The sequence below is a fragment of the Bombus fervidus genome, chromosome 15 (assembly GCF_041682495.2).
Source record: "Bombus fervidus isolate BK054 chromosome 15, iyBomFerv1, whole genome shotgun sequence".
In the NCBI taxonomy this organism is placed as follows: domain Eukaryota; kingdom Metazoa; phylum Arthropoda; class Insecta; order Hymenoptera; family Apidae; genus Bombus; species Bombus fervidus.
This window is the reverse complement of record NC_091531.1, coordinates 5,954,209-5,967,757: the sequence shown is the minus strand read 5'-3', so window position 1 is coordinate 5,967,757 and position 13,549 is coordinate 5,954,209. Positions and strand designations below refer to the sequence as shown.

Below are 13,549 nucleotides of genomic sequence, written 5' to 3'. Positions count from 1 at the left end.
CAATAAGTCGAAAATGTAGAATAACACTTTTTCATGGGACGCTCTATTTCCAAGAAAATAAAATTTGAAAATTTGTCAAATATACTTAAATCTGGTCAATTCTGAACTGCAGAGAACTAAATAATTGACAGGAGCTTGTTCTACCTGTAAAGATAAATCAAAAGTTAGAATAAAAGTTTTTCATAGGGTACTCAGTTTTCAAGTGAATGAAAACGTGGCTTTGGACGAGAAAACTTTATTTTACATTTTAAATTTGTTTTCTCACGTAGAACCGCTGCTTTACCGAATGTACCATGGTTACTGGAACACCCTGTACGACACGCGAGGCAATATCGCTGAAGCGACCCTTAAAAAATGATTTTCGTCATAATCCACCGGCTCTCCGCAGAATAATTTGCACCAAGACGATATCCTAAGGAAGCCAGCCTGTGGTTTATAATCCGCCTTGTATTTCCATACAAATTAACGACGCACTTCGGGGCCTGGACACGAAATTTCTGGCATCTTTCGAGACCAACAGAAAGGGAGAGAGAGGTTGGACGCCTTTTTCACGACACAAAGGAAAAGCCGGCTATTTGTCTGTCTCCCCTGACTGGTCTCTGTTATTAAAGCCCCTCGTGTCTTTATTTCACTGGGCCATTGTCGAGCTTGGGAAAAAGCTTGTGCCGGAGTTTGCCTCTAGTTTGATAGCCCCAAAACAGAAACGGGAATTTCAGACGCCTTGTCTTCTTGAAAATAAGTTTAGCCCGCAGTGTCTTTAATTTGATAGAAGACGGACGCTTTATCGCGATCTTTTATCTGGCGATACAATTTCTAGTATTTTCTAGGGACATTTTTATTTGCTACTGGATAATTATTATAGTGGTATCGCTTTGTGACTGTTCTATGAGTGAAAATAGTTACATGATGAAATGTTTAACCGTTTCCTTTGACTTTCTCAAATTTAAGTTTTTGTGACGAACAGAGCCCAAATAAAATGACGAAATTGTGTTATATTTAGTAAGTACAAAGTTTACGAGTGAGAAATAGATTAGGATGGACTGATGTTAAAGTGTAAAGTTCTAATAGAGTGTGCAGGTACTTTGAAACAGCTTAAAATAACAGTTCAGCAATGTCGTCATTGATCCAGACTGAAAGAAGGAAAATGGAATGTTTCATGACGGCCAGACCATCGAGTGGATCGTTGGTTGGGCTTTAACAATGCTGCTTGTGACCGAGACAACAACATATTTTCGTGTAGCTCGTGAAACTTGAATGTAATATCGGTACAAAGAGCTGAGAACTAGGCCAACCACGCAAATGCGCTCAAATGAAGCGCATTCCTGCATTCAGACAGCTTTTTTCCCATACAGTAGTCACTCAAAGAACAACACTTCATGGACCACATTTACTCCATCTATTTCACTAGTAGTTTATTACAAATGTTCAATTTTAGTTGAATCAACATGATTAGAATATTTAAAACATATCGTTGTACATATCTTATTTGGGATTCGTTTCGATAGGAATGTTACAAAACTGAAGGAAAAATATGAAAATTCTAAATATCCAAAAATTAAAATATTTCGAACAGAATATTTTGCCCGTTTCTTTTCAGTCAATTTATCATAAAAATCTAAATTTAAAGATACTAGAGGAACAGTACGAAATTCTAAAAATTCCAATTGTTGATTAAACTCACAAAATTATTTAAAAAATATTTTACATATAAATATTTCTTGTACATTTAGCATGAAAAAAATAATTATCGGAGGGTTCTGGAGGTATCTTGAGCAGACAACGAAGAAAATTCGAGGCTGGGAAGAGCTAAGAGACGACCCTTCTCGTTATACAACTTTTAATTACAATCAGTTCGATTTCCTTTTTACTGGAGTTTCCATCTGGAGGTTCGTTAAACACAACCGTGAAGCTGACACTCGTAACGTCCACTTATTTTTCTCTCCGCGGCCTTTTCACGGTACTGAATACCCCCCTGACATCCTTAATTAATGACGGAAATACGTTGTTAGTTCTTCGAGTGGTCGAGCTCCGCGACTGTCGTTTACGTATTAGTTTTCTCCTCCCTTCCAGACTTATCTCACTCATTGCAAGCCATTCTCACGTTCAAATGAAGTTTAAGCTATCTACAGCCACTGTTTAAATATATCCGTAAACTTCATCTACTAACATTTCAAGTCTGCCATCTAAATGTGGATTTGAATAGAATAGCACAAAGAAGATAATTTCTTCCACTCTAATTTCTTCCTATTTATTTATTTCTTCTTCAGTGAATTTGAATGGAGTAAGATGAAGATAATTTCTTCCACTCTAATTTCTTGCTATCTATTTTTTCTTCATTTATTACATCTAACTCAGATTTGGATAGTCAGAATACTGTCTACTGCTACTTACTTGTTGAGTAAGTAACATGGAACTGAAGCCTATTACTCTTTCAGTGTAGGGAGAATCTCTTCACTTCAAAGTTGCCTTTCTTTGTTACCAAAGCATATGGCACATTGATACATTCTGAAGATTTTGACAGGTATTTATCTCTAATTATAAAAAAAAAAAAAAAAAAATTCGAAAATTAAATCACTGTTATCATTGAGGTAAGTATCATTCTTTGAGATTTTGTTATAATTGTCTTATATTAAATGTTATATTTAACAGCATGCTTAGTCTATCCATTTAATAATATGATAAATCTATAATAAATTTACAACAACAGTAAGCCTATCTAGTGTATAAATAAAATATGAAGATAATTATTTTTGTCCAATTTCTTTGTAGATGTTATCTTATATTGGAGAGTCCCTGTGGCTAAGCTCAGGCCTTCTAAATAGCATTCTGAAGTTCCTGGAATTAAGGTGATCTTCTAAGCTTCTTAGGAGAAGTGCAAATGAATATTCTATTTCATGCTGATGACCCTCTAACCGCGTTCTCAGCGTCTCACGAATCACGGCGGATAAGAAATTGGCATTGTGGCGTTTATCAGCGCATCAGCTGGTATCTTGTACTCTCATTAATGAGAATTATGTCAAGGAATCGTATCGATTAAAGCTTAGCCTAGATACTCGACGACGAGGCGACGCTTCATCGATTTACTATCATACGTTGCCTACAAATTTACCACTCAGATGATGTTACTTCAAAGCACATCTTTGTCTTCTCGCCGGGAATGAGCGCCACTGAAATAGTTCAAGAAGTTAAATTGATATAACAAGTCTGTGCTTCATCTGCGCACATAAATAAAATCCTCTTAAGATATGAGGTTCCTTAGTACGGATTTATTGTTTTTAGATCCTCCTGAGCCTACCTCCTGTCTAGTTCAAATTTAATGTCTTATTACCAAGGATCAGCTCTACTTGCTATAACAGATTCATGCTTCATTTGTGGGGATGCAATATCTTGTAAATAAAATCTCCCGATTTTGGTTCAATGTTTTGTCTAGTTCAACTTGGAATATTGCTTATGATCAGTACTACTTGGTATAATAAATCTGAACACAGTATTTCATAAATGAAATCTTTAGACGTGAACTTCTTTGATACATAATCCTATGATAAACTTGACAGTACATATAAGCAAATGATAAACCTTAGCAACAATAGAGTCATTAAAGTGTAATATAATGAATATAATAAAATGAAATGACGAGAGATTATATTTCAAATATAATATAGATACAGGAGAAGATAGGAAGAATCCATCTCGACGCTCTTAATTAAAATACGTCAGTTACTATCTTTATTCAATAAATATAATATTACATCATAACATAAGGAATATCGTGGTGTGTAATTGTCCTCCTCCAGCTGGACAGCTCGCAAGCAGCTATTCTTGCGAGTGGTCCCAGCGATTTGCAAATATATCTCTATATACGTGTACTACACATGTGCATGCCGTGTGCACGCGTACACGTATGTATACATATACCATCTTTAATATAGATCTTTCTTCTCTAGAGACAGCACAAACACGTAGTATGTTACAATATCGTTACAAGGACAGTCACGGATCTCCGGCGATCGTTTTTTTTTCTTTTTAATCTAATTCTCCGGTGTTCCAACGCGAATCTCTTGGTGGTGACGTGTTCAACAACCATCTTGATATTTTACTTTCTTCAGTTGGCCTACTTGGAGACAGGTTGTCCCTTTGCCAGTAACTAGTGTTTTCTTCTTCGAAGATTGGTACTAGTGTCTTCATATACGAGTTTTTTCAGATTATAGATTTTCTACTACTTGTACTTCAAAAATCTTAAAAATAATTGTACTTCAATTTTTCTGGTTACTAATTTATATTTTCTTAGTGTAAAGCATAGTTAAATTAATAAAAATAACGAATAGAATTAAAGTTAAAAGGAACTAGAGGGTATTTCTTTATCTCTGTCCCTATAGTTTCTCCATTACCAGGACATGTTATTAATCACATCAGCAACGATTTACTTGTTTATATCATCAAATCCACCGAGTATTTGGATTAGAAATCTAGGAGGTCAACAACCTGAACTTAATTACAGATGCACGCAAACGCATCATCTGCGTTGGAATCCCCTTGTAAAATATTACTAGCAGTGGAATAAAATTCTCAGCAGCAGAATCGTCAGTGAAATTTTTCCTAGCATATATCTTCTCCAAAACTTACGAATAAAATAATAACTATTTAAACAATGTAATATATATAAATTGAAAAATGTATTTTGAATATTTTTTCCTGATACTTTATTTAGATACCCCTAATTTTAAGAAAGAGTCATTGATAAAATTTGTAAAAATGACAAATATTCAACAGATAAAATTAAAAACACTTTAACAATCGTATAACAAATGTTTATATAAGCCACTCTAGGCTCGATGAGTCGTTGAAATAAGCTGGTCACAAGAAATTGAAACCTAACCTCTTCTCTGACCAAGAAGCGTACTTCAATGAAGGGTTTGGTTGTAAAAATTCGCGTGGAACCCGTACGACGCTTCCTCTCTTGCTAATTAGTCTAATATTTACACGAGTCTGTCGTACAGCGGATGCCTGATCGAACCTTTTCGTCTCTCCAGCCGGATTCGCTTAGCAAAAGTAAAAAATAGGTACTTTCCAGCCTTCAGGCTCAACTAAATCGTGTCCCCGCTAGAATTGGAAGAGCGTTGGAAGTCACCAGTGGTCTCTGGCGATTGATTTCATTTTCTTTCATCACTCTATCTGGAGAAGGAAGAGAGAGTCTTATCGTTTAACGTTTTGCATATGAAAATAGGTGTATACCATTTATATTATATATCTCACGCTATCACAATATACGGTCTAAGGTTAAGTCCAGTTTTGATATGTACAATATAATATATTATTTATAGTATTTCACACGGTGAGTCCATTTAGCTAAAACATTTGATGTGTATTCTACAAATCATCTGTTTTTATGGGGCAAACTTTATTGTCCTAAGCGAAGTAACCTACTAGTTCTTAGAGGAACTTAGAATATTTAGAAGATTTATGAGAATTGATATTAGTTCATTTGTAAACTTTTTCTTACTTTGTATATTTAAAAAAAATTAAAAAGAAGCTTTTTAACAACCATTATATTGTTAAAGAATCAGAGTTAACGCTTCCCACAAAATTGCTTCAATTCACCATTTTGTCATCTGGGTCTTTTTTACGGAGCTGATCAATTATGAAATTGAAGGTCTAAGAATCTTTTTTGATTAATTTCCATCAACAAACTATCCATTCTCAAGAATAATCTCAATCATAAAGTTATTCAAACGGATAAGCTAAGTGGAGCACCCTGTTCACCATAATCCACACTATTCCCATGCGCCTCGCGCGAGCTGAATCTCTACCTTTGTACAGATTACTAGTCTGTAATGCACTTTGATCGTTTGATTGTGTCGTCAGTTTGTTTTGGCATGCTTCTGAAGCCAGGTCTCGCGCGGTATTCCCTTTAAAGTATCTGGGAGTAAAAATTGACTGGTGTAGAAACATCTGAATGGTTTTAGCGATGGAGACCAGGCTTCAGAAATGATTTCTGACTCCTACATATTCCTACAGTCGTGTAAGATGATTTGAGGAGCATAGGAAACCTTGTGAATCTAACGTGAAGTCAGAGGACACAGCGAGCATGTATAATTTCTCTTCTTATGTGGACTCTCTCTTCCTGTTCCTGCCTGCCTAATTAGAAACTCAACTAAAAGGTAGAGAATGGAGCACAGTGTGATGGCCTGGTTTGTGTATGTACACTGATGCTGACACAGTCAACATCACCGTGGCGTCTAAGTATGTACACTGAATTGACCATGGAATACAAGGTAACAAATGGGGCAAGAAGAACACGGTTCCAGCGCCATCTGTAGGGCAATTCCCCTCTCTGATTCCAGTGGATTGCACGAAGACCCGAAGAGGTAGCATCTGCCAGGGCAGTGTCCTGTTGAGAAGGCAGGCAAACGCTTCTGCTGGGCTTACGATCATTGGACGAAGTTTACGTTGAATGTTTCCACCTCCATGGGCTGTAGGCTCACCCCCTGGAGACCGTCCTTTAGCCTCTGCTTCGTCTTGGTGCCGGTTAGCGAAGTCTTGGTCACATTAAGATTCGCTAGTTTGAAGAACGAAGTCCCTTGACCAATTTTCTCAGTCAGTGGACAGTGTTTCATGGCCACGTCCACTCCCACAGAGCAACTGTAACCTTGTCTATGGAGCACCATCAGGGCACTATTCACAGGGAAGTGTGGCAGCTTTTGATCGTGATTGGTCCTCAAATTTAACAGATGCAGATCACAGGGGAAACTTTGACTTAGTAGCCTAACCTCTGGTGCCATTGCTATGTCACCTTCTGTACCATCCACTACGAAAATGTTTACAGGATAGTTGAGAGCGTTGCTTAGATGATTGGCGAATAGGGAAGGCTTGGAATACTTGTCCTTTTCCCCGGTGATGTCTTCTAGCAGTAGCCAATGCTTGATGACAGTTCTACGATTGTCCAGAAGACCTTCGCCCATTCCTCTGGAGTCATCGTATAGCGTTCTCCTGTCTAACATCACTTCTAGCCAGCCTGGCTGATAACTGGCTGCTCCTTGGCAGTGATTCACCAACAGAGTAAGTCTGTGATTGGTGTCTTCTATGTAGGCCATAGTGGTGATGGGAAAGTAGTTACCTTCGATGCCAATTCTCTCTATCTTCGTCCTTTTGATCATCTGGTGACCGTTTAGGTCTGTATAAAACTCTGGAGGGTCACCATTCAGGATATCAGTTTGTAGACGCATGAACATTTCTGTTTCACGGTTCTTTGGCGGAGTTTCAAAGTCCACAATATTTCTCAGATAGATAGCCTCGCCTAGTCCGTCGTCTCTGTGATAAATGGCCACGTGGTGGCTCAACAACTTTCCATACTCGACTGTCAGCCTCGAACTCAGGCTTCCACTAACGATGTAGATCTTTTGATGAGGGGTGTACGCTTCAAGAACGTCCTTATCGATGTCTCGAAGATTAGGATCAGGCATGAACAAATAGGCCCCACTGTGGAACTGCGCAGACGGATAGGCAGCGAACTGAATGGCGCATTGCATGATCTTACCAGTCGCCTTTTTGGTCACCCTCTTCAAGAACCCGGTCTGACCATCGAACAGCAGTTTCATCCTTTGGTTTTCCAACTGAACGTCGCCTACTTGCATGGGTTTGATAGGAAATACGTTGTCCTTGCCACATCTGCTGCAATACACCGTGGAAATAGCCTCCATGGGCACCTTATCTACTTGCTGAAGATGATACGTGGCTATGGACAAAGGTTTCAGTTCAACCACAAATAACAAAACGTAAACATCGTGAGTGATGCTCGTGGCGTTCATCACAGGAGCTATCTGATACGGAATAGGGTTCTTCTGTGTATCCAGAACCCTAATTTTGTAGGAAGTGACTTTGAGACTGATCACCTCCTGCCTGGGCTGAGCCAGAGGGTTGAATAGAACTATCTTCTTAGTTTCCTGACCATTGATACCAATGGGTATCTTTTTTGGTAGCTTTTCGTAGCTGTCTCTATCCGATTCAGCCAGAACATACACAGAATTAGGCTTGCTGGCGCTTCCAGCCAGAGACTGAATGGCGAAACTCTGGAGACTGGTCGTGTCTGAAATAGATTCGAACAGTTTTAGAGCATAGTCCTTCATGACAAAAGACTTGGAGGTGCCAGTGATGGCATCGTGATGTTGGAAGAGACCTAAATTTCTCCTGGCCTTCACCAGTTTCTCGAAATAAGTCTCATACAGCATGAAGTCTTTGCCAGATTGTTTGGCCACGTTTAGAGCTATGGTGTAGAGGATCTCAGCTGATCGGAGATTAGCTTCCAACTCACGGTCCAAAATTTTCATATACGGCCTCGTGGTATAGTAGCCGCTCCAATAGGCTGGTCTGCCCTCGCTGAAGATGTCGGAGTATACGAAGAAGTCGCCCTTCAACGTTGGGAACTCCTCGATTCGTTTTCTGATTTCACGGAAGTAGTCTTTAGGTGTACCGAACACTATTTCTGCATTGTACTCTTCTTTCCTACTGTTAATGTAGTCCATTAGGATTTTATAGTTGGTGTACTGTTGGTCCCACTCGATAGCATGGTCGTATCTGAAATAGAGTAGAATATGGAGCTAGTAAATACTTTATGCAGCATAGTTTTCCATATTTTCAAGAAAATCGGATTGCAATACGAGTACATAGCTTCAGTATGTGATAATTATCTATTTTATTCTCTAATTATTTCTATCACAAAATTCGAATTAACCCTCACCTAAAATCATCCCCAAGCGGCATCAACACCACGTTATGCGTGAACAGTGATCCGGTCCTAGAATACTGTTCCAGAAGTAGCTCAGCCATCTGTTTCACATTGTTGGGCGTAATCTCCACCGCCCTGACCGAATACTCGGTATACTCTCCACGAATCTTCCTAAAGTCGAAGTTCAGACACACATGAGGATGTGGACCACAGGAATGCTTGATGTTGTAGATATCGAACGGTTGATTGTGAGTCAACATATCAGCCTTGCCGGTTTGATCCCAGGGCTGTATCCAGATGAAGTCACCGTACTGTTCCTTGGCGAACCACTGCTTCCACGCATAGTGTATTCTCTGGATGACTGTACCAGAAGCTCCAGAGGCTTTCAGGAAGTATGGTATAGTACCACCATGACCAAAAGGGTCCACGGACCAACCAGATTCTGGGATCACGTCCAGGTTCGTCTTCAGCCACTGGTGACCTGGAATCAAAAAGACATGAATCGGGTCAATTAAAAAACACCAGTCTGCAGGCTGTGAATAGGGAATGAAGAGCTTCAGTTTGCACAATAGTTAGCAACGCCGCGGAATAATCGGCTTTTCTGGTATGCCGAGTACTGGCAAGCCATCCGGCCGTTTAATGTCCTGGGAACGGTTAGGTGAATCTTTTGAGGCTTCTGCAGGTCTCATTAAGACAGACACAGGTCTTGTACAAATCAAAAGGATCGATGCGAACAGCGTCGTTAAATTCGAAGAACGTCTTTTGAGTGCCGTTCGTTCGTATCGCCGATCACGAGACACTTATCGTCGTGTAAATATCTCCGGGGCTCGTTTAAAAGCTCATGCTCCACGGGAGAACAGGAGCTTCTTCTCCAGCGCTTTCAAGCGAAACAAGTAGAATCCGCGCGGTATGATTCGATGCAGCTTCCTTATAAAAATGAAAATCTAAGATATATTTGTGCGTGTGTTTATTTATGTTTATCAAATATTCTCGAAGAATATTATCGAATATTCTTGGGTCCAGAAATTAATCTGTATCCTATCCGCTAACGGATTGCCAGGACTTCCCAGTCGATCAAATAAATCATCCGTCAGAAGGATGTTAGCTTTAGGAAACAGTGTGACTATTTGGGAGAAAGAAGAACGAAATAGGAAAAGATGGTAACAGGTTTGGTTGGCCATTGTATTCAATAATTTAGACTCGATTTCTCACGGCGGAGACCAGTTTCGATACGTGGCCGTAGTGGACGGTGTAATCGCAGCCTATTTATCAGTTCTCACCCTCCTAACATTCCTCGCCGGCCAAACAACCCCCTTTGACCCTGTGCAACAGGGGGGAGTTAATCCACATCCGTTGCCACAGGATAGAGACTGCGTTTCGGTTTCTCGATCGACAATTTATGGTGTCATACGGTTCGCAGCGCCTCTAGCGACGATTCCACTAACTATCCTTTGGTCTACGGCTGCTTATCTACGTTTAATAACTCCATAAACTGCGTTTATGGCCGAGCCTCATTCTCGCTGATCGGCTGATAAAAATTAATTAGAAATTGTTTTATGGACGGAGTAAAGTTTCGTGATTAATTTCAGGCCAGAAATTGTATTATATTTCATGGGGAAACGTGAGTTGATCGAGGGAAGAGACGATTTAGAAAAATGTATACATTGCAGATGGAGAGAAGGAACACGGCACGGTATTCGATGTGCAATCGTGGCAAGGTATTTCTTTATTTTATTCCCACGTCGCTTTGGTCTTTGTATTTTCCAAGAGAAAACGAATTCACACGGGCTTCTAGTTTCCCTCGATAAACGATCGTTGATCGAATCCAATGAAATGTTAGCGTACAATGGAACAGAATTCCCTGCGATCTGCGCGACTTCTGACGTGGAAAATGAACTACTGGGCAGAGGCGAGCCTTTGGACTGTCGCGATAAACTTTTTTTTTTTTTTTTTATCATGAAACGATTCTTTGACTTTATCAAGTTTATTCATGAAAATTAGAGAATTCGTTTCACGCAAAAAGAAACCACAAGTGCGAAGTTTCATAAATTAAATTCGAAATACCGTTCGAAGAACAGTACGTAATTGAGTTAATACGGTTTTAGGAGAAAGAGGCAAACGGAGACAGGTCCAATTATCAGGCTAATGCAATCGTCTGAAGCGTCCCCGAAATTCCTGCGAAACCGAATTCGTATTCAGGATTCTGCTATGCGCATGGACGAGCATCAGAACAGCCCAGCAACAACAACAACAACCAACAGATGCACTTGCTGTGCATGCAACGATGTGCAGCTAAGCGTGCGTGTTAACGCACGCTGTCGTGTGGATGCAGCCTGTTCTCTATGGGCTCTTCCTGGCCTAAGTACAACGCTCTTGCGGATTTAGGTTAGCTCATTAACGACCAACATTGCGCTCCGGCAATATATCATCTGCGATCTTCCTTTTCAATTTACATTTTCCAGTTCTGCTTTTTGACACTGCGATTGCGAAACGGCTTGAAAATGGATTGGGAAAAAGAAGGGGCTCGTTGAGTTGAAATTCTCCAAACATTCGCTCGATATTTTTCCCACGTCGATTCTACTAATTGTACGAAACTCAAAGATGTTACGCGGATCTTACGATGAGATAGAAATATCAGACAATGAAATAGCAACATCGTGCAATAATTTTTTAAATGTTTCAAAGATCAGCCACTGAGATAACAATAGCCACGTAGACCCAGATGACGAAATGCTGAATTGAAACAATTTTCAAGGAATTGTTAATTCTGATTCTTTAACGTTATTATTGAGATATGTATAATTTTATGTGCTAGATTAGGTTAGATGCGTAATAGTACTACTTGTATGTGAATATCAGTGTGTAGAAGCACGTGTGTGCACGGCGTCTCGAAACGAATGAATGTAAATTGTACAGTCGGTTAACAGGGTATGGAAGAAAGTGCCGGAGACGCGTGCAAGTGTGTATCGATGAATATCATTGGAATCATTTATAAAATAAATATGTCGGAGATGAAAGGACACCGGAAAACCCTCAATACTGTAGCCTTTACGAAATAACCCAAACACAATTGTTCTAGACTTGAGATAATGAGCTTGGGCTCGAGGCGACAACCAATCGCCGAACGTAGCCGTGGTCACTGGATGAACGTTTCACCTAACAGAGGTATAGAATTGCATAGCTCTCCTTTAAAGAATCAGCCGTACCGACACTTAACAGTAAACGTTCCAACGGTCCCGTGGCTAGCCACACACAGACCCCATTCTTCGGGCAAGATGATCGCCAGATGTCGATGCATCGTTCACGGTATATGTTCAATTAGTCTGAGGACCCGCTAAAATCTTAGGATTTAGTTAACTAAGGTCCTTCAAATTGACAAACAGTCTTTATTCTATCAGCTCGTAAATCTGTCACCTATTACGGGAAGACACGGGAGATCCGCTTTCCTCGCGTACGACGCTTCCCGCTAGGAACTCTCTCTCAAGGGCGGCTAGCATCCTTTTCTAACCACCAACATAGAAATTAATCAATTAACAGCAACGACCATTTTCCTCGCCTTCCGAGCGGAGACTTTCCTCGACGAATCCGATGATCTCGTGCCCCTAGACACATCCCGTCATAGTTTTCCTCTGCAGCGTCGTCGTGACGGAAAGTCATTCCCTTTCTTGCAGTCTCGTTAGTCAGTTATCTAGCGTCTGTACGATCGGTGAATAATCCGCGTTTCAGTAAAGAGTTAGTCAAGTAATTGCGAGAAGTAAGTCGAGTCCGACGTAGACTTTGGAGCAAAGTACATCTGTCATCCCGTTGACCGCGGATTCGTTATCGAACCTAAGGACATTGTCATTAGCGTCTAGTTAGCGCGGCCACTTGCCAATCTTGTAACATCTATACTTGTGTCAATAAACGCTACCTCGATTGTGTGACAACGACGAATAATTCCGGTGAAGATTCGTTACACGCCCCTAACCCAAGTCTTAACGATAACCCGACAAATACATAACTATTATACATAATATAAATTGCAAGTGTAAATTTAGTGTTCGTACACTATTATCTCGGCTACTAAGATCCGAAATTCGCAACAATTATAATGATTGTTGGAAAGCTTCTTTTTAACAGCCACGTAGAAAGATGATATGCCTGCGCATTAATCTGAAGTTAGAAAGATCATAGACAAAATTAGCACCGTCGCGTACTAATTTTCCAATAAGAGAAATACATTGCAGGAATTTCACCAACCATACGACGACGACGTAACTTGGATTTCTCATAAAAACGTGCAGACAATACTTCCTGGCGTTTTAAGCAAAGAAAAAGATCGAAACACCGGATTAATAGGAATAGAGAGAAATGGTAATCGAAAACGGTGGCCGCGGGGCTCGCTCTGCGCTATTCCGCCGGAAACAATAGGAAGTCCGCGAGCGTGCAAATCCAAGTGCATTTCGTTGGGCGTGGAACAATTGGAAGACCGCTAATGAAAACGACCGCCGACCGGATCAGATTTAATTTTATTAATAACCAATACCATCTACCAGGGCTAAGCTACCAATGAACGAAGAGCTACGATTCCTGGAGTGATCTTACGCGTTCGATTTACGGCACATAAATTCGTTGAGGCATGCCTTATCGTGTACCCCTTAGGGACTTCCGACTGGCTGACCCAAATGTTCCATCCGGATTGTCCCAGTTTCTCCTCCGAATGTCCTCGAGGTATCTGTCTCGTTTATCTGCACGGAAGGCAACCTTCCGTTTCGCCGTTTCAGTTTTATCGGTGGAACGGCGAACATTCCACGAAAATGCTGCGGACTTGCGAATTGGGGAAATTTA

The 13,549-nt window shown here is 40.3% G+C and overlaps 1 protein-coding gene and 2 long non-coding RNA genes across 7 annotated transcripts in view; 2 read left to right on the top strand and 1 right to left on the bottom strand.

Moving 5' to 3' along the window:
• Positions 1-832: 832 nt before the first annotated feature.
• Positions 833-1,981, top strand: LOC139994955 (uncharacterized). The gene is made up of 2 exons (XR_011801831.1): positions 833-999; positions 1,105-1,981. It is a non-coding gene; the product is annotated as an uncharacterized lncRNA (long non-coding RNA).
• Positions 1,982-2,539: 558 nt separating this feature from the next.
• Positions 2,540-4,055, top strand: LOC139994954 (uncharacterized). Its single transcript, XR_011801830.1, has 2 exons — positions 2,540-2,588; positions 2,770-4,055. It is a non-coding gene; the product is annotated as an uncharacterized lncRNA (long non-coding RNA).
• The window catches only part of Alpha-man-iib (alpha-Mannosidase class II b), a 180,384-nt gene continuing 170,538 nt past the window's right edge, over positions 3,704-13,549 (bottom strand). For all 5 annotated transcript variants that reach the window (XM_072018031.1, XM_072018034.1, XM_072018035.1 and 2 more), the window contains 2 exons: positions 8,735-9,203; positions 3,704-8,571 (listed from right to left, as the gene is read on the bottom strand). In XM_072018031.1, coding sequence (XP_071874132.1) covers positions 6,429-8,571; positions 8,735-9,203 — 2,612 coding nt within the window. In that variant the 3' untranslated portion in view covers positions 3,704-6,428. The remainder of the gene's footprint in view (positions 8,572-8,734; positions 9,204-13,549) is intronic.